This window comes from Bos grunniens, chromosome X (genome assembly GCF_055505025.1).
Source record: "Bos grunniens cultivar Pamir isolate PY7600 chromosome X, Bosgru_T2T1.0, whole genome shotgun sequence".
In the NCBI taxonomy this organism is placed as follows: domain Eukaryota; kingdom Metazoa; phylum Chordata; class Mammalia; order Artiodactyla; family Bovidae; genus Bos; species Bos grunniens.
The window spans coordinates 20,763,594-20,784,199 of record NC_141194.1 but is presented as its reverse complement, the minus strand read 5'-3'; the positions used below and the strand labels follow the sequence as shown (position 1 = coordinate 20,784,199).

General features: G+C 37.9%; 1 protein-coding gene and 1 pseudogene across 10 annotated transcripts in view; one reads left to right on the top strand and one right to left on the bottom strand.

Moving 5' to 3' along the window:
• Positions 1-20,606, bottom strand: part of ZFX (zinc finger protein X-linked) — a 40,548-nt gene that overhangs the window by 19,517 nt on the left and 425 nt on the right. For 2 of the 10 annotated variants that reach the window (XM_086389350.1, XM_086389359.1), the window contains exons 1-3: positions 20,269-20,334; positions 4,149-4,237; positions 387-956 (exon numbers count right to left, since the gene is read on the bottom strand). In XM_086389350.1, the coding sequence (XP_086245476.1) occupies positions 387-956; positions 4,149-4,209 (631 nt within the window). In that variant the 5' untranslated portion in view covers positions 4,210-4,237; positions 20,269-20,334. Of the gene's footprint in view, positions 1-386; positions 957-2,561; positions 2,617-4,148; positions 4,238-11,589; positions 11,779-18,148; positions 18,631-19,244; positions 20,335-20,606 lie in introns of those variants that run through there. The other 8 variants (XM_086389351.1, XM_086389360.1, XM_086389354.1 and 5 more) reach the window with 7 other exon arrangements.
• Positions 19,364-20,174, top strand: LOC147339912 (uncharacterized; annotated as a pseudogene).

Here is a 20,606-nt window from a genome sequence, read left to right as displayed (position 1 = left end):
CATATACAAGAATATAAGTAGTTTGATTACACATTTTTCTTTTAAGTTTCAAGAGGGTTCCTAATTCTAATAAAGGCTTGTAACAGCCTAATCACATCCTTCATGATTTCACAAAGTTCAGTTCTATTCCTTTCCACCTTTGTCTTTCTAGACGAAAGAAATTTCATCCTTCTATTGTGTCCTTAAAAAGAAATGACTCTATCCTGTATCATTTCAGTTTTCTTAATTTTGAGTTATCTTACAGGGTCCAGACTGAAACAACAATGAAGAAAGGTCAATGAGCTTTAATTTAACTTTATAGAAGTCAAGAAAATATCCTCCCAACCTAAGTTAGGAAAGACAACCTTTGAAAACACCTTTGACAATCACTGTACCACAAGACTTACAGGAAATCATAAGGTAGTCCTCACAGTTGCCTTTGTCATCCTCCTGCTGGTCCACAGGGATCCCGTTGGCATCTATGACTGCTTCTGAGGCACAATCTGCTACCAATACTTCTTCTGACACTACATCGGCTGTCAGAGGATCAGTGACGATTTCTGCCTCTACTACGCTATCATGAACAACGTGTTCAACATGTCCAATGTCAGACACGTGTATGGACTCACTCGTCAAGACGTGTTCTGGCATAGACATTGAGGCTGAAGTAATATCAGAAGCTAAGACGTCATCTGGGACTGTGCAATGTGCTAAAGACACTTCTTCTGTTACATCTGAGTCCAGCACTTGCTCAGGAATGATGACTGTTTCAGATACATCTGCTTCTTCCATGATATCTGGACACTGAACATCTTCTATAACAACGTCCTCGATAACATCTTGGATTACAACTGAGTCTGGGTCATCGGGAACAAAGTTATGCACAGTTATGTCTGAATCCACAACATCTGAAACAAAAACAGTTTCTTGTACTTCCACAACAATTTGATCACCATCCATGTGTGTAGCATCAGCTCCTTAAAAAAAACAAAAATTAAAATCACAAATTTCAGGTAGACCTGCATGACTACCTCAATTAATACAAATGTTACTTAAGTTCTACCAGGAAAACAGTCTAGAGCGCCTCAGTTGTCTCAAACATTAAGACAGATTAAAGAAATAAAGAGGAACTCTATTTTTGAATCATATCAGAAATTAGAAATTCTTAACACAAGAATTTTTACACTCATCCCAAATCAACTGATAAGGAAATAATAGAAAAATTGAGACAGTCACACAAAAAAATATATTCATGAAAGTAATTTCCTAGGCTAAGATTAAACCCACATGTATAGATACTTGAGGGATGATTATGATTATAAAAATTAGTAAGTAAAGCAACTTCAGGAGGTAAATATACCATTTCCCTCATTATATGTTTTTCACTTCTTTCCCTTCTTGCTCCATGTCTCTCTCATGTTTTTTCTTCTTTTCATCTCTCCCATGTTTTCTTTTACTTCCCTTCCATTTTTTCCCCTTTCTCCTGTTTTGTTTGAGGACAATATCCCACCAATATCCTCCATTTATGACTATGGAAATTCAGAAACTATCTTCTGAATCTAGAATATAAAAAGGATTGGGCCATAAATAAAACCAGGGCTAGAAGGCCACAGTTATAGAGGAAAGACAATTGGTTAAGGAGCCTCTGTGGAAAGGTAAGATGAATAGAAGTGTAGCTGCTCTGCAGCAGTGGAGGGTAAAGTTAGTTGGAGCAGGGCCTGATCCAACTTCACCAGGGTAGTCTGCCTCCATCCAACTTCCTCCCATCTTCCCATATCCCAATCCCCCAGGCAGTTCTTAAGAATATAAGAAACCCTATTCTAGTCCACTCTGCAGTTAACGAATGAAGGTAGAGGGTTGAATCATTTGAAGCCCAGTGAGATTAAATGACTTCACCAAGATCACACAGTTTGCACAGATTATGGTGCTCAGTAAATATTACTCTGAATGAATGCCACAAATGAGAATCAAAATCAGATATCCTTGCCAAAACATAATGTAAGACAAAACAAATCCAGTATCTTGGCTCCTGATCCAGAAAAAAGCAAACATATTTTATAAAAGTCTTACCTAAAAAGCTATTCAGTCGATTAGCACTTCTGGATGTGACTCAGACCAAGCTGAGTCCAAGCAGCTGCCTAACTCAATGACTGTATCAATGGCCAGGCCCACAGAGACACACAGGGCTTTTTAAAAAAACTTTTTAACAAACACAAATAATCAACAAGGGCCAAAGAACCTTTAAAAATGTAAGACATCTTAAAGCCAGTTAATATTCATTTAAATTTTAATTATTCCTAGAAATAACAAAGTGTTTGCTTTAATTCCCATAGAACTCACACAAAATGTTTTATACTGTTTTCAATATTCTCAATGTAACATCAAGTAATAGAGCACTGTAATCTCCATTTTGCAGGCATGAAGATGAAAGCATTTAGTGGCAAGAGTACCGGTTAAAAAATCTAAACCACAGGGCAGGATTTGGACACTTATTAGTTTTGTGACCTTGGGCAAGTCATTTAACCTCTGAGTTTAGGTTTCCTCATCAGTAAAATGAGGACAGTAGTATCTGCCATGCATACCTCACAGGACTGTTGTGATGATCAAATGGGAATATATGGGAAGTGTTCTGAAAAACTGTAATGAAAGGTTTCATTATTATTAGGACATATGGAAATGGAGGCCCTGGCAGATTAAGTGACTTGCTCAAAGATAAACAAACACCATAAGTGTTAACAATCAGGGCTAAAATGCAACAGCCCTTCAATTTACCCGTCAGCCCATGATCTAGGCTTGCATGCAGCAAGATTAAGCTAGTAAATAGCGTGCGTTTTTCTCAAAGAGCTTAGTCTCTCCTTCAAGCACATTAATTATACTTCATGTTCTAAAGAAGAAAGAATCATAACTTTGCATTTATCATTATCAAGCTGAAATTACCAAAGGTGAATCAAAAGACTATCCCATATTGTTAAGAAAAATACACAAACCCCCATTAGATTTAGAGATTAAAGAAAAGTTAAAATTAAATATCATTAATATTTAATTTCCTGATAGTTAATTACTATTTCCTTAATATACTGTAATAGTCATTTCAAGTCCAATGGAAAACTCATTAACATTTTATTTATAAGGATTCCTAGTTAATGTTATATAAAACCATTTTACATTACAAAACCTAGCATAGTAACTTCACTATGTTATATAATGGGAACCATGAGTAATTAAAAATTGTGAATACTTTTCTTCTTCTATTTTTAGAAATTCATAAATTTAATTTTTCTTGAACAGTTTGGGGAGTGAGGTAAGACTCCATCTTCCTGAAGCAAATGGCTCCTTTTGTTACCTTGTGAGAGAGAGGATTTTAAAAGTAGGATGGTGTCAGAAAACAGACTGCCTTAGGGTTATACTTTACCTGCTGGATAATGGGAAACAGAGAAATGACAACATCCACATGTTATTTTATGATGAGTACTCTGCTGGGCTAGGCAAAAAAGACTAATGGGAAGGAAAAGAATTTAAAAGTTAATGAAGACTAAGAATGAGATGATAGAGTTCGTCTATGTGGAAGAAAGTAGAATGAAGAGATGTAAACAAGGAATATCTTCAAAGGAAGAACTTTAATAGAACTTAATGCTATAATTGAACTATACACTAAGGTTTTGATCCTATTGCTGTTGCTGCTCCTGCTGCTGCTGCTAAGTCGCTTCAGTCGTGTCTGACTCTGTGCGACCCCATAGACGGCAGCCCACCAGGCTCCCCCATCCCTGGGATTCTCCAGGCAAGAACACTGGAGTGGGTTGCCATTGCCTTCTCCAATGCGTGAAAGTGAAAAGTGAAAGTGAAGTCGCTCAGTCGTGTCCAGCTCTTAGCGACCCCATGGACTACAGCCTACCAGGCCCTCCGTCCATGGGATTTTCCAGGCAAGAGTACTGGAGTGGGGTGCCATTGCCTTCTCCATGCTGTTAGTGACAAGAATATGAGTGATGGTTAAGAGGGAGCCATATTTTTAGGCAGGGAAATAATAATGTACTCACTTCAACATCTGTAGGTTTGACAGGATAATAAGATACCTAAATGTGAATATCAATGAGAGCATCTAGCAATTTGTCCATCTGACAACCAACTCCAAATCTGGTAGTTGGGAAGCGGAACAATCCAAATAGTTATACCTGTTGTATCAAAAAATGAGTTTGGTTCTTGTGGTTGTAATTCAAGTCCATCTTCATCCATGGCCTTTAATTTTCATCAGTCACAGCTCCTAAATTAGGGGAGAAAGTAAACCAAGCATTAGGTGTTTTATATCATGTATTAAAAATATCATATAATATTTACACTTCTGAAACACTCAAAATTATGTGACAAATGAATATCTATCAAAAATGTATCTAGGTGAAATAAAAAAGTTAAAATTAAATTGCCAAAACCATAATGATATATAGGCATCTATATGACAAGCAAAGGTAGATAAATCAAAAAATCAACTTTGCCTAGACTTTCTGAGATACTACTTACATACATCATACATACAGCAAACATCCTGATGTTCTGACACATGCATAAATCTGGGTAATCACTATTCTACCCAGATCAAGATAGAGAACATTTCCAGCATCCCAGCACTCTTGTCTCCTCTCAGTCTGTAATATTCCTCACTCACACAAGGTCAACTGGCTTTATTAAGACTCAATCTGTAGCTTACTGGGAGGAAATTCCTGCACAATTTTCTTACTGCTTCTCTAAATTTAACGCAGTCTGCTATCTTCCAACCAATACATTAAACAACAGTTAAAAATTCAAAGTGTGTGTAGCAAACACCCTTTAGGATCTCTGCCTAACTTAAAATGACCTCTTAACTAACCCTCCAGTCTAGAGAAGTAAATTCCCACAGTGAATTTATACTCTCCTGGCCATAGCTGATTGGCACTAACTATAAAACAGTACAAATAAGTTCATCTTTGAGCACAATAAAATCAAAGTCCTATCCCTAGAATTGAACCATGAGCAAAAGTCACTCAGTCTATCATTCTCTCTCTCCTCTCCTCATGGCTGGAACATAGGAGGTGAGGAAGACTATTTACCAACTTCAGCTTAGACTAGTGAGATAAAAGTTTACAAATAAAAAAGAAAAAGAATCCAGTGAATACCTTGAGAAATAGAGAAAAGGGAGCAGGGAAGGGAAGCTTACCAATTATAGCTTTTTAGCTCCTGGTTCTAGATCTTTCTGAGGTCCAGCTACAGTCTGCCTTGAGTTTTGCAAGCCACCCCAATGACCTTAATGCTCCCTTTTCTACTTAAGCCAAAAATTTACAACAAAAAAATTAACCAATCAAATAATATACTACTTAATACTAATCACTGCTTCAAAAGAGCAGACATCAGGGATTAGGGCTTACTCATGTTACAAGTATTACATAAACTTCCTCCCTCACTGGTTTCCTTATCTCTACTTTCTCACTTTCTAATCCAACCTAAATGGTAGTATTAAACACATCTTTCTTTTACTTTTATCATCTTTTGCTGATGATAAAAGTGCCACAGGAGCTTGCTAAAATTTCAAACAACAGAAACAAGAGTCATTTTTTTTAAAGCATCAGCTAGGTGATATCAGGCCTCTGTTCAAAAAATGTTTAATGGCTCCCTGTTTCCTTCAAATAAAGATGAAACTTCTGCCATCTTCTAAGTGCCAGTTGCAAATTATCTTTTTCTCATTATCTTCCTAAGTCTCTCTCCTTCAAGCAACATCCCCGAACACCACATTCACACACTTCAACCAAACAAAAATGCTCAATATGCACATAAGATCCAAATTCTATACTTGGCTCAGAATTTCTTTTACCAGGAACACCTTCCCCCAAACCCCCTTCCCCATACCCAGAAAAGAAAAAGATGAAAATAATATCCCCCCTCCTCTGAATTTCTACAGCATTTTATCCTTTTTCCCTTTTTCTGACTGTACTTGTTTGCTGTAAATTATGATTATTTTCAGATGCTAAACTTGCATTTATATACACATATATAATCCTTAATGAAATATCCATGAGAAACTCAAGTAACATTAATAAACAGATTTTCAGTTTGTCAATTCTGAGATGTATTCTATCCATTTTCAGGAAAGTGAATGTTTCATGCTATTTATTTGAAGTTGTTCAAATTAAACGGACCAAAAACAAAAATATTTCAACTATAAAAAAATGTAAAAAAGAAAAAAAAAGTAAAACATAAATGCTCTGAATAAATTGTCACTGCTCTCTCCCCAACAAAATCACCTCTGGCCATAGTCCATTCTCCCGTTTTAAAAATGTAACTACAAAATTATAAATGTAAGCTAATTTTCTAAGCATAATGACATAGTCTTAAAACATGAAACTAAGCCAATTTAGAAGGTAATAAATAGGGTTTCTTAAGGTATTAAGGTTCCTCTCCCCAATTTCCCTACATAAACCCAAACCCATCAGCTCTAAGAATTTTCCATCTGCACAGTAACCCCTTTTCTCAGCTTTTCTATTAAAGAGTTTGACAGCTAATCCCCTCATTCTCTCCTTCCTCAGTTTAAGTGACACTCTTGTCTCTCCCTATCTTCCCAGCTTCTGTCTACTCTGCTGGCCCTCTCCCCTTACTTCAGTCATGCCCAGGATAGGACACTTAGCCCTATTCTCTTCTTTCTCTTTATTCCAGAGTTTCAATTACGATTTACACAAAGATAATTCCCCAAATCCAATACTCAGGGTAGTTCCTAACACTTCCACCAGGCTGTCTGCTGAAGATTTTCATCAGGAGAAAATCCTGCTTTCTCCCGATATGACCACTAAGGCCTTTTCCTTCTTCCCTGCTTATATTCCACCAGGTTGTCATACTGTGTCCCTTCCTTCTCCACAGGTTCCCTGGAATCTGTCCCTTTTTATTTCTAGTGTCACCATTCACTCTCGGTTTCACATTTCCTGATCCCCAAGGGACAAAAATAGCCTCTCAACTGGCCTTTCACTTTCTGCCACTCCCACAACAAATGACCAGGAACCTCCAAGTAAGGGCTGGTGCCAACTGCCAGGGCATTCCTGCGATCTGTGGGCAGACTAATTTTCAGAAGTACTGTTTTGTTCAAGGCACTCCCTGCTCAGAAAGCTCCAGCAGTTCCCCAAAACTCAGGGTGCTCTAAAATATTAACACAAGTTACCATATTAAACTTATTTGCTATTATTCTCTATATTTCACATCATATCCATTTCCACAGATACTCTGGTCCAAATGGAGGGTGTCTGTCCACTCACCTTATTTTGACTCAGGTAAGCAGTAACTGTTCAACAGTTTTGACTGGTTATTTTTCCTTCTATTTTGTCATTATAAAAACTCAAATCAGGAAAAAAACATGTTTTGAACTTCCAGGCAGAGGTTACTGTACTTTGTAACCCCTCTGGGTTAGAAACCTCTCTGATCATCAGACTGAAACCAATGTTCTTAGAATGGGACTAGGACACCTCTATGGATTGTGACAAAGTCGGGGTGGTAGGGGGCGCACACTGATAATGTAACTGAAAGTGCCCCTACTTTTGCTGCAAGAACCATGTCCAGGGACCAGCTGAATCTGAAGACAAATCAGCAGAATGGTTCAGAGAACCAAGAACCCAACGATTTGGGTGAACACATAGTTTTAGTCTATCAAATGCCCTCAAAATAATTCCAGGACCCCACTGTCACCTTAAGCTCAGTAAAATATTCCCTTCCTGGATGCATGATCTTAAAAATGCTATGCAAGAAATTCACAGCAGAAAAACATACCATTTTAAGAGAAATAATGGATTGAGCTAAACTCAGGAAATTCAAATAACTTTCTTCCATCCTTTAAAATAAAGCAATAAAAATACCATGCCAAGTTAATAAGTATAGCAGTGGCATTTTATGTCTTAAATTAGGGATAAAGAATATAATTTATTTGTTTTATATCTTGTGATACCTAGACACTTTCAGTCTTCCTCTCAGGCAGATTAACAGGGTACTTATGTATTCCCTCTGCTTTTTGTCATAAGCATACAAGAATCACTTGTCTGCTTCTGGTCTTCCAAAAACTCAGTGCCTTTTAATTTCATGATATAACTCTAGTTCCTCTCCCTAAGACATGCTCAGAGACTCAAACTGTATTATACATGTTAGATGCAACCGCTCAAGTCACAGGAAACACAAACAAAAGCAGACCCGTCTGTAACAGAATTTTTCTTAAAAAGAAAATGAAACTGCTTAAAATTTACATTTAAAGCCTAATATGTTCTCTCTTAAGCTACATTTCTTTACCAATTCTTTCCCATATTTTTCAATGTGGGATATGTAGCTATCATTTCTTCAGATATCTAACTTTCAAATCTGGAATGCTATTTCACTTCTCTCACCAATTCAGCCCTTAAATTTGTCTCACAGCCAGCCAGTCTTAAATTCATCATGTTCCCTTTATCTTCATCGCTACCACTCTAACAAGCTCTGGTGGGCTTCCTCCAGAACCCAGTGGCAATCTTCCAATCAAAAGTTTGAGCCCTTTTTGAATTGAAGAAATTTTCTTCTGTTTCTACACTTCTTCCATTTTCTCTGTTCATTCTTATTAGAATTTCTATTACAGAATGCTAGAACTCTTAAATCTAGCCTCCACATTGCTTTAACCTTTTCTCCTGTATTTTCTATCCTTTTCTATTACATTCTCAGAATCCTTAAACCCTTTCTTCTAAACTAGCTATTTGATCTTCACCCCATCCACTGATTTTTACTTAAAATATGTTTTGGGACTTCTCTGGCGGTCCAGAGGCTAGGACTCTGTGCTTTCAATGCAGGGGGCATGAGTTCGATCCCTGGTCAGGGAACTAATATTCAGCACGCCAAGTAACATGGCCAAAAAGCTTTTTTAAAAAGTTTTAATTTCAAAATAAACTTAGTTTTCTTTTTCACAGTAACCTTTTTTCAGTGGATACTGCATCTTCTCAAATATCTCTGAGAATTTATTCTGTACTCTATATTAAACTGTTCCCTCTGCTGTTTCATTATTCAATACGTTGAATTTGGTGCCTCTCTTTCAGACAAATGGTATTCCTCAAAAGCATTGTTCTTACAGGTTCTCCACGTATATTTGTGGATGAGGGTCTAGACTACATTCTGATAGCTGGGCTATATTCTGTATTTTCTCAGCCCAAGTGAGAATCCCTGGTTGCCTAGCAATGAACCCAAGTTCTGACCAAAGGAGTCCTGTCCAGAATAAGGCCAAGGGAGAGAAAGGAACCATGTAATTAGCCAGACTTTCCTTTATGGTGGATGAGTATCCCATAGCGCAGGTACTGGAGGTCCAATATCCTCAGGATAGCTATAAGCTACCTAAAGCACTGCCCTTTTAGCTTTCTCCCCACAATACTCACATTGGAATTTCCTATGGATGAATTTGCAATTCAAAAAGCCAAATTTCTGGCATTAGCTCAGAAGGACAACTACTAGAGACATCTATACGGATAAGTAAATGGCTTGGCTTTCCATAACTTTAATTATCTGGTTGTGCCCATGGCTTGCTCTTTTTCCTAGGATGTCCCCACTTCTGACACTGGGGATAACACAAAATGACAATTTAGGGACGGTCCTTCCAGTTTTTCAAATAGGGATACATTTCATTAAGCTAAGCTCTCTAGGGCCTTGTCATTGATTCCCAATTGCTTTATGCAACCAGAAATTCATCATATTCTGGACTACAAGTGGCATATCCCTCAGGTTTTCTTTTTTCTTTGAATTTGTATACTTCTTCCTCAATGTGATTTCAAAAGAAAGTAAAAATAAATGTGTGTTCTCTAGTCTACCTTCAAGTCATTATTAATTTGTATGTGTCAAATAAAACAGCATGGAAATATGTAAAAGGAAAAAGAAAGAAAACTATGAGATAGAAACGGAACCAAAAAAATCAATAGTAGTAAAAACTTACAACTTTTATCAACACCTGACAGATCAAACACTCAAAAAATAAGTAAAAATATATATAAGTAATATTAAGCTAAAAGGTTTAATTCAAATTCCACTAACAGAATATTCTAAACAACCTTGCCACCCTCTGTGTTAAGAGGAAAAAAAAATGCTTCCTGTTGTAAATGTCAGAGCCTGTCCTTCCTTGTCCTGTCCTACTCAGAATTCTGTACATTTTGCTCAAAAATTTAATGCCAAGTTGTTACAGATTATAATTTTTCCCATAAAACCATTTGTGCCAATCAGTCATTTCAAGGTTTTTTGGTTAAAGTCTAAGAGTTCAAACTTTCAAAATCTATTAAAATTTTGTCCTAAAACTAACACAACACTGCCTATTAACTATACTTCAATTAAAAAATTTTTCTTTAAAAAAAGCTTTTAAACGGGAAAAAAAAATTAGACCTAAAAATGACAAGTCTTCCTAAAACCTTATTTTTCCAAAGCCCCTATTCATGTTCAGATTAAGAGTTGCCAAAATATTAATACCTAAACGTCCACTAACAGATGAATGGATAAAGAAAATGTAATATATAAATACAGTGGGATAGTATTCAGTCTCAAAATCCCATCAGTCAGACTCAGAGAAGCAGAGAGTAGAATGGTGGTTCCCTGGGGTTAAATGGAGGAGATGTTGGAGAGATAATGGTAAAGGATAGAGTTCTGCAAATCCTCTATATGGCATAGTGTCTATAGCTAACAATATTGTAGTGTACACTTAAAATTTCCTAAAAGGGTAGATCATATGTTAAGTGTTCTTACTATGAAGAAGGAGGTGGTGAAGAGAAAAAGGAAGAACAGGAAGACAACAACAGGATTCCACTAACATGAAATGGGAAGAAAAGGCAAATCCATACAGACAGAAAGTAGACTGGCAGGGGCAGGGGGTGGAAACTGATTGCTAACTGGGTACAGGCTTTCTGAGGTGATAAAAATGTTCTAAAATTACAGGTGATAGGAGGACAACTCAATCTACAAAAAATTCACTGAAGTGTACAGTTTTGAAGGGTGTATTTTGTAACAGCTTTCTCTCAATAAAGTTGTTTAAAAAAACACACAAGTACACGCAAATCAAAAACTAGTTCATGTTACAATATGTATTTTTAGATAGGAGACTGATATCAGTATCACTTTATAACAAAAAGAAATATATTAAAACTTAGATGAAACACTAGAAGTATTTCTTCTCAAGTCAAACTTAAGACAAGGATGCCCACTATATTACTTAAGATTGTATGGGAACTGACAGCCATAGCAGTAAGATAATGAAATGCAAGATATAATTATTATTTGAAAGAAATTATATTTATTTACATATGACTTACCGAGGAAATTCAAGAGAATCAACTAAAATCTTAATTTCAGAATGAATTCATGAAGTGTGCTGATACAAAATTAATATACTTGAAGGCAAAGGTTTTTCTTTTTTAAGACAAAAGCTTGTTTATGCCATAGTTAAAAATGTAAAATAGCACTGATAAGAATAACTGAAAACTCTACTAAAGGATTTTTTAAAAAAATACAAATACAAAGAAAAATCAATCTTGCTCTTCAATATATTGGATCAGTAATATTAATTCTCTTTGATTACTACATTCAGTTAAAATTCCAACACACTTTTGTTGTAAATCAACTGACCTTATATATGTAGGTCTACTTTCAGACTATTCTGTTCCACTGACCAATTCGGCCTTGCACCCACTATATTAATCATTATAACTTTATAATAAGCTTTGATATATGGTAGTGTAAGTTTTCCAACTTTTTTTTTCAAGACTGGCTTTGCTATTCCAGGCCCTTTTCATTTCCATATAAATCTGATATGGTCTATAAAAAAAAAAAAAACAACCTGTTAGGGTTTTGATTGGGACTTCATTGAATCTGTATGTCAAAATTGACGTATTTATAATATGGACACTTATGATCCATGAACATTGTGTCTCTCTACATTTATTAGCTCGTCTTTCATTTCCTCTCAGTAATGCTTTTTAACTAAAGGTCTTAGTAAGTTGTGCTGGGTTTATTTGAAGGTATTGAATGCTTTGTGATCTTATTATAAATTGTACTACTGGCTTTTAAAACAAAAATATCAAACAATCAATCAACTGTACTGGCTTTTAAATCTGATTTTCAAATTGTTTGTTGTTAGTATAGAGAAATACAATTAATTTTTGTGTATTAATCAATGTCCCCCAACTATAAAGTAGTAAAAGCAGAAATAAATGTCACAGAGATAATAACACCCCCCAAAAAAATTCCCATAAATTTGAAAGTCTTAGTAATTCAATGGGCAATAGGAAAATTATAAAAATCACAATACATTTAGAAATAACAAAAAATCAATTCATATCAAATTCACAGTATCCAGTTACAGTTCAGAATAAATTTTATAGTTTTAAAGGCATTTAACAGTAGAGATTAAAAACTAATGAGCTAAACTTCAAATTAAACTTTTAAAATGTCAGAATAGATGCAAATAAGATAGAAATATTAACCATATGAGCAGAAACAAAAAGGGTCAATAAAAAGAACTATTTTAAAAGCCTTAATATAGTCAAGTTATTGGCAGTATTTAATATAGGCAAGTTATTGGCAGTACAAAAAAGGAACAAATTAATGAAGTTAGACATTTTAAAGTCATTAGAGAAGACTATATATTTTATACCAATATATTTGAAATGTTATATCTTTCTAGAATACTTTATTTTGTATAAAGAAAACTCAAGAAAAACCAAAAGACTTATCATCATGAAAAAAACTATTAATCAAAAAACAATTCAGAAAAAAAAAGACACCAGGCAAAGACAATTTCACAGATGAATTCTAACTTTCTAGAAACAGATCATCTCTATTAAACACAACTTGTTTCAGAAAGAAATACTCAATATATCCCCCCTCCAAAAAAAAAAAAAAAACCCCACCAAAATATCATTTTTAATGATAAAATATTAGAAGCACTCCATTAAACATTAAAGTACCTAGACAACAATGCCTGTTATCAATGTTTTCATACAAGTCTGTGCTAGAGGCATTAGTCAATGAAGTAGAAGAAAAAGAAAACAAAAAACAAAGAGGCAAAAAGGAATCAAAAGAAGAAATGAAACATCTTTATTCACGTACACTTATGTATTTAGAAAATACAAACGAATTATAAACTCCCACATTTCACTGAATCCAAAAATACCACCTGTTTTAAGATGCATCCTTGTTCTACCTACAATTAAGGAAAATACACTGTCAATTAAACTGATACTACACTTTAACATCTAGAAATTTCATTTTAGACTTATCAAGACAATTCTTTTAGACTGATTTAGATGTATTTCCATCATAGCCTGTGCATATACAGAAGAAAAAAATAGAAGCAAAAGAAATTGATAGAGGAGTACTCCTAAAACTTCACATTCAGGGTCCTACTCTGGAATGCTCTTCTACTTAAAGCTCTTCAATTTTTTCTAACAATACTTTCCTCTACCAACAAGAGTATTGGTGATACAGCATTTCGCAAAATATTCCATTATTATCTATGGGATTTTCTTTCCGGTAAAGACACTCACTTCACAATTCCTTCTGCCTTCAGTTGTATTGCTGAGCAAGAAATTACAAAACAACAATCCACATACTCATTTAAGTGATGCATATAAAGACGATAACATCAAGACATGGACAACCATGATTAAAGAACACTATCAACTGAAGATCTATGTGACTCTCTGAGGGGGAGAGATGTAAGATGTAATGGAGGGGGGGGAAATGTACTTCAGAATCTATGAAATATAGTAATATGCAAGTTCAACAAGGTTACACTATCAATACATTAAGTCCATAGTACTCCCTATATATCAGCAATAAATAGAAACAATATCTAAAAAATATTCACAATAACAAAAATTATACAAATTTTTTCTAGCAAAAAATCTAATAAAAGCTGTGCAAGAGCTTTATGAAAAGCAGTAGAATACAACCAAGACTCAAATCCCAGCTCCACTATTTAGCATATATCTGTATTTATCTATGTACTATTCTGTAAATTTGATGAAAATACAATAAAAATCCAATAGTTTTTCATACAAACCAACAAACTGACCCGAAAATAAAGGAAGGAAAACAGCTTTAAAACTCTGAAAAAGAACACTTATTAAGATTTAATTAGGGAGGAGGGAGAGGGGTTCGGGATGGGGAACATGTGTATACCTGTGGCAGATTCATGTTGATGTATGGCAAAACCAATACAATATTGTAATTAACCTCCAATTAAAATAAATTTATATTAAAAAAGATTTAATTATAAAGATATCATTGTTAAATCAGAGTGGTAAAGGTATTATAGTCAAACAGACCAATGAAATCAGAAAAAAGTAGAAACAGATATATATATATTTGAGTACACGATAAACTTCAAGAGTAGTGTTACAAATTAGTGAGGAGGAAGGCCAAACTACTCAGCAAATTCATATTAAAAAGATAAAATTAGATCCCTACATCACACAATAGGGAAAAAATTCCAGATGAATCAATGATCTAAATATGAAAAAAGTACAATATCATTTATGACCTTGGGGCAAGGGAATAATTTCTTGCTGATATGAGAAAACATAAGACATGTATTTAAAAAAAAAACAAAACCTGAGAAAACTGACTACTTTCACATCAAGAAGTCCCACACAAAAAACATTCCACAAACAAAACTAAAAGATTAGCCACAGGCTAGAAAATGGTATTTTCAGTGTGTAAAACTACACATCATTAATATTCAGAATATAAAAAGAATAACCATAAACCAATGAGGAAAAGGCAACAATCCAATAAAAAATGGACCAAGGTTAGGCACAAGTAAGTCACAGAAAATTCATACAGCCAATAAATACATGGGAAAAAAAGTTCAACAACATGAGTAATCTAAGAAATGCAAAATGAAAACAGCAATGAGATACCATTTTTACCCAAAGACTGGAGAAAACTGCAAAGTCTAATCTTTTGGCAGTGGTCTGGAGAAATAGAGGCTCATATACAGTTGGTGGGGATGTCAAATGGAGCACAAGTCGACAATTCCCAATAAAATTGACAAATGCACTGACTCTTGAACGTAGCCACTCGACTTCTACAATCTCAAGAGAGAAGAACCCCCTATTAGGATGCTCAGGGCCACGTTGTTTGAAATTGCAGAAAACTGCTAACAATCTAAGGGCCCCTCCCTACGAACAGATAAATAAACTGCAGTATATTTACACATTAAAATATAAGTAAAATGAATGAGGTAGATCAGTGGTTTTCAAATTTCTTGGACTCAGGACCTCTTTACACTTTTTTTTTTTTCTTTACACTCTTAAAAATTGAAGACCTCAAAGAGTTTTTGTTTATGTGGGTTCTATCTAGACCTGTTTATGTTAAAAATTAAATCCGAGACATCTTAAAAAGATTTATTAGTTCATAGAAAATCAACCCACTGTATGTAAACATGAACACTGATTTTTAAATAACTATTTTTCAAAACAAAAAAATTGTGAAAAGAGTAGCACTGTTTTACATTTCTGCAAATCTCTTCAAAGACAGGCTTAATAGAGGACAGCTGGATTCCCATAACTGCGTCTGTGTTCCATCTATCATGACATCATGTTTCGTGGCGCCTTTGTACAGTACTTGTGCAGTGCACAAAAGAATGAGGCTGGAAGAATCTCAAGGATCCCTGGGAATTCCTGGAGCACTCTGAGAATCGCTAAACCGGATTCACATACAAGCATAAAAAAAATCTCAAAAAACACTTTACTAAGTGAAAAAACATATGTAAAATGATAAACACAGTACGATACCATATATGTAAAGTTAAAACACACAAAGCAGTACTTGATATTGTTTCTGGTACATACGGATTAAGACAGTGGTTATTTCTGGCAAAGAAAAGACAGGAACGGGATAGGGAGGCACTCTTTATAATCTGTGATGTTTTCTTTAAACACAGAGCAAATTATGAAACAAATAAGTGTAAGATATTTAAGATCTGTTAAATCTGAGCGACACTTGTTTTTTAGCAATTCGGAGATATTTCATAATTTTAAAATTTTAAATATTTTTTCAATCCTAATGGTTGTATTTTCAAGATCGTGTAGCTTCCTCAAAATGTACCTCCCTTTGAGTAAATTATAGTTACAAGATTCCTGGATTTTATAAAAAAAAAAAGTTCTTTGGAAAATAATTTGACAGGAATAAGAGGAGACTGGCTATATTAACCCCAAGTTTAAGCAGTGGGGGTTACTCAGCTTATGTGGTATGTGTTACTACATACACCCCTTGGTCAAAGAACACGGTGACTAGACAGATACTTTAATAGTTGAAAACTATCCAACTACATACAATTCTCTGCACCCAATAATTGAGATAATTGTTTTTAGGTAACTGTCTTTACTATGTGCCAGGTAATGCTCTGGGACAAGGATAAATGAGAACCTGTCTCTACAGGTTTAGAAAAGATAACAAAAATATAAATTAAATGCTAAATTAAAACATACCGACACTGCTATATGAGACAGAAGAATAAACCTGGAAAAATGATGGTGCCATAAAAGAAAGAAAACAAGCTAGAAGCAGGAGTTATTTTAGGGGCTCTGGGTTTAAAGAGCAATTTCCCCCCAAATAAACAGTACTGGGCATCTATTATGTTCCAGATAAATTTGGTTTCGGCCATGTTAGACACCTGAATAGAGGTGGTTAATAGGCAACTGGAAATGCTAGATGAGAAACTAGAAAAGAGGGTGGGCATCGTAAATGGCACCAAAACCACGGGAGAAGATTCAAGAAAACAGCATAGATGACTGACCTGGAGGAAAATCCCATGCCAAAAGAGAGAGAAGCACAGAGTTTCTGAAACACAGAACACTTTTACGAGATACACCTGCTGACATGCTGTGGGAAAGTTTCCCAATTTGGGAAGTATCGGATCTAGAAAAGTGGGATGAACAGAAATAAACGTGCTGGTGAAAGGAAAAACAGCTGAAGTTTTTTTAAGATGAGCAAACCCAGGAATGTTTTTAAGGACAGGGAAAGGCACCAGCAGTTAGAAGGCAATGATGCAAGTGGCAGAACCACACTGACAGAGAGCTCCATCCTTTGGGACCAGTGGATCCCACAGGCAGAGCGTCTGGGCCTGAAGGAGGCCAATTCTTCCTGCAAGCGAAGAACAGGAGGACAGCCTAGGGAGAGACAAAGGAAGAGCTTGAAGTGGCAGGAAGGAAATTCAATTGCTTATATCTGATAGTCATCTATCTTTCTGGCCTAAGTAAACGATTAGGTAATCTCTGCTGAGGCTGAGTGGTTTAAAGGACAGGTTTAGGAGTTAAAAAGTAAAAAAGAAAAGTCTGGAATTGCCAGTGTACACAAACACAAATGATATAAACAAGGACATCAGTGGCAATAAAAGTCTAGATGGGTTTAGAAAAGAAGCATTTACAAACAGCAATGCGAAAGAAAAGTTTTTCTTCAATGCATTATGCGCATGCTTTTTAAAAAAGGCAAACTTGCATCTATCTGAAAGATACACAAATTGAAAATCAACACCTCGTTTATCCAAGATGGCCAGTGTTCCACCAGTTTTAAACCATAGATGTCTGTCCTCTTAACTATACAACTTGAGTCTAACTCTGAATCTTATTCATCCACCCTTGCTGTACTGGAACATCCACTGCTGCTGCACTGCATGTGCAGCAATAACAATTCTTTTAGAGTTCTATGTATTTCCCAGTTGTCAAGATACAAAGCAACTGGTTCTTTCAAGTTTACGTTTACCTTTACCATCCCAACAACCACAGCCCACCCTAGTATCTTGCTTAAGAGTCAGCCTCCTACAACGCACTGTCTCAAACGTTTCTAACCCATGGCCCTTTACAATCAACATGAGACTCTTTTAAAAAAAATGGAAAAAGTGAAACAACTTTCTAATAAATATTTATGCTACCTATAAATTTACGTTATCATAAAATTCTAGGAGACACATTCCCAAAATGTGCATCTAGACCAGTTCAAATATTAATCAAAACATGAGAAGGCTTAGTTTAGCGAACAGCCTTAGTTACCCTCTTAATCAAAAAGGTGGTTCCTCTTACAAGCAGAAAAATAGGGATTCCAAAAGAGCCATCTGAAGGCTGCTGCCTTTTTAATCATCATTAAAACTGACTTCTTTAAAAATTACCATGGGGATACTTACAGGTTCATTCCTCCTTTTGGTAAAGTAACCCACAGCACTGATCCTGTAATGTTCAACCACGGTAAATGAAAAGCTAGAAGTCCCTCCCCATTGGTTTATTACAGAAATTATAGCAACTCTTGAACAAAAGGTTACTTGAAGTGAGAAATTAGGACAAGAAAAAGGAGCAGTTATCTTTTACAGATTATTTTTTTAAAGTAGCAAAATTGGCTTTACTTTCGAACATTCTTGATAATCATTCCTGTAGTGAAACACTGCTTTTCAAGGTTAACCTGCTACTCTCATATCTCAACTTTGAAACTCTTCTGAGGCCACCGGAAGGTCCAAGAGACTATAAAGCCGGGCTCAGGTGCGTCATCACTCTTGATACTTGAGGGCTCTCTGGGCTTTTCCCATCAAGTATAAGCCTCTCTACCTGCAAAGCAAGCTCGATCTACCTTAGCCACCACTCCCCTACCTACACCAGCCAAATTATACACACTCGCTGTTTTCTGTAGGAAGCGTTCACCCTTGAAACGCCCTTTCCCCACCCCCATCAAACAAAGTCCTACCCATCCTTCAGTAACCTCAAAATGTGACCTAACTTTGCTTTCCTCTGAAACCCCAATAACTGGTTGTACCTTCCCCGCACCACCTCAGTCCATCTCACCTCATCTGCCTCTGAACAACGAACTTCTTGGAGTCGCCGTCTGCACTACAAGAATCTTTTTACTCTTTCGGAGCACCACCTGGCACTGGGCTCCGAGTTCACGGGAGAGTAGAGTATGCAATCAAAACTACTTACAAGGTGGAACTGCACCGTAGAGTTTTTCACATCAAATAGAGAAACTGAATACCATACCAGGCACATGAACAGCACTGCATCACTTTATGCTGTCCTTTAGTAAGAATATAAAACTTCTGCCCTTTTCTTACTCCTGGCGGAAAAAAAAATGCTACCAACAGATCGCTAAGAGCTTAAATGTATCTTTTCTAGAAAGCTGTTGCCGAATTAATGAAATTCAAATGACTCCGTAAGATTTTTCATTCCTCCGTTTGCGTGCTGTGCAATTTGCATTTTTCCCTTATAGCATAAAAGTGGTTAAGAACTTCTTACCTATCAATTTTTTTTTTTTACTCCTTAATTTTTTTACTCGAGAAGACGGTGATTGTTGGAAAACAACTGCATCTAGGGCACCCTAACAGTCACGTGTGACTTCGATGTGGTAAAAATTAAAAAATGTCTTGGGGTCTCTTTTGCGTGATGAATCCACATGCCTCGGCGGCCATCCGTCCGGACGACCCTCAAATGACTACCAGCGCGGGGGAAGGGACCTGAGGGACGAGATGGCACCGGCACCCGGGCGCCAGCTATGGCCGCCTGCGGCAGCTCAGTTAAAATACAGCGGAAGCAGGAGCCAGTCACGGGGCTGCGGGAGGCAGGGCAGGAAGGTGGCGCTGCCGCCGAGCGCCTGGAGCCCGAGCGCCCATCATGGCGGCGAGGGCAATGGCCGCTGTGGGGAGCGAGCACGCCCCCTCCGCACGCACACGCTGCCGTGCCGGGCCTCCGGGACCCGTCACCGGAGCCGCAGCCGCCGCCGCCCGCTCTCCGACCCCCCCTCACGGGCTGTAGCGGAATTTTCTCTTCAGACGCCGCCTTCAAGATGGCGGCTCCCCCTCCCGGCAACCCCCTCAACCGTCCCCAGTAGCAGGCGCCGAGGTGCCGCCATCTTGTCCCCCGTCCCTCCCCCCCCCCGTCGATATTTACATAGCGAAAATCGGCCCGGCCGGCCTGCGGCCTTCACCTCACGCCTGCAGCCTTCGCCTCCTTGCCAGGCCTCACCCCCGCGCGATGCCCCAGGCCGGCCGCGACACCGACCCGGGGCCCCTCGGCCATCTCCAGGGCCACCGGGCAACCCTCCCCCAACGCCCGCCCGTTTGCGGAGCGCGCCTCCGCCGCCGCTCAAGGCAGCCGGGCTCCTCCCCGGGCCTAACTGCGGCCTCCTTGGGGCCTGCTCGGCGCCGCGCGCCACACCGCCCGGCCTAGCGCGGAAGGGCGCCACGCGGGCCGCCGACCAGGCCGGGACCAGGCCCCTGCGCGCAGGCTAGGCCCTACGGCCGCGGCGGCGCCCGGAACTCACCGGACGGGCGTGCGGGCGGTCGGCGACGGTGGCGGGTGCTGCAGGCCGGCCTTTCTCTGGAGCACTGGGCCGGGCTCCGGCTGGTGGGGCGGGCGGAGGGAGGGAGGAGGGGCCGAGTTCGGAGCTGACAAAAAGCGGCCCAGCTCCCCGGCACGGGCCCGCCGTCAGCACGTCACGTCACCGCCCGGGAGAGAGACCCAGGAAAATGCGGAAGGATAGATAGGCCCCCTCCTTTGCCCGGTGTGTCCCCCTGGCGCCCCGGTCCGCGCGCTCACGCTCCGCGACCGGGGAGCCCAGTGGCCTCGCTGCGGCGGGGTCTCCGGCGGCCGCAGTCTCCG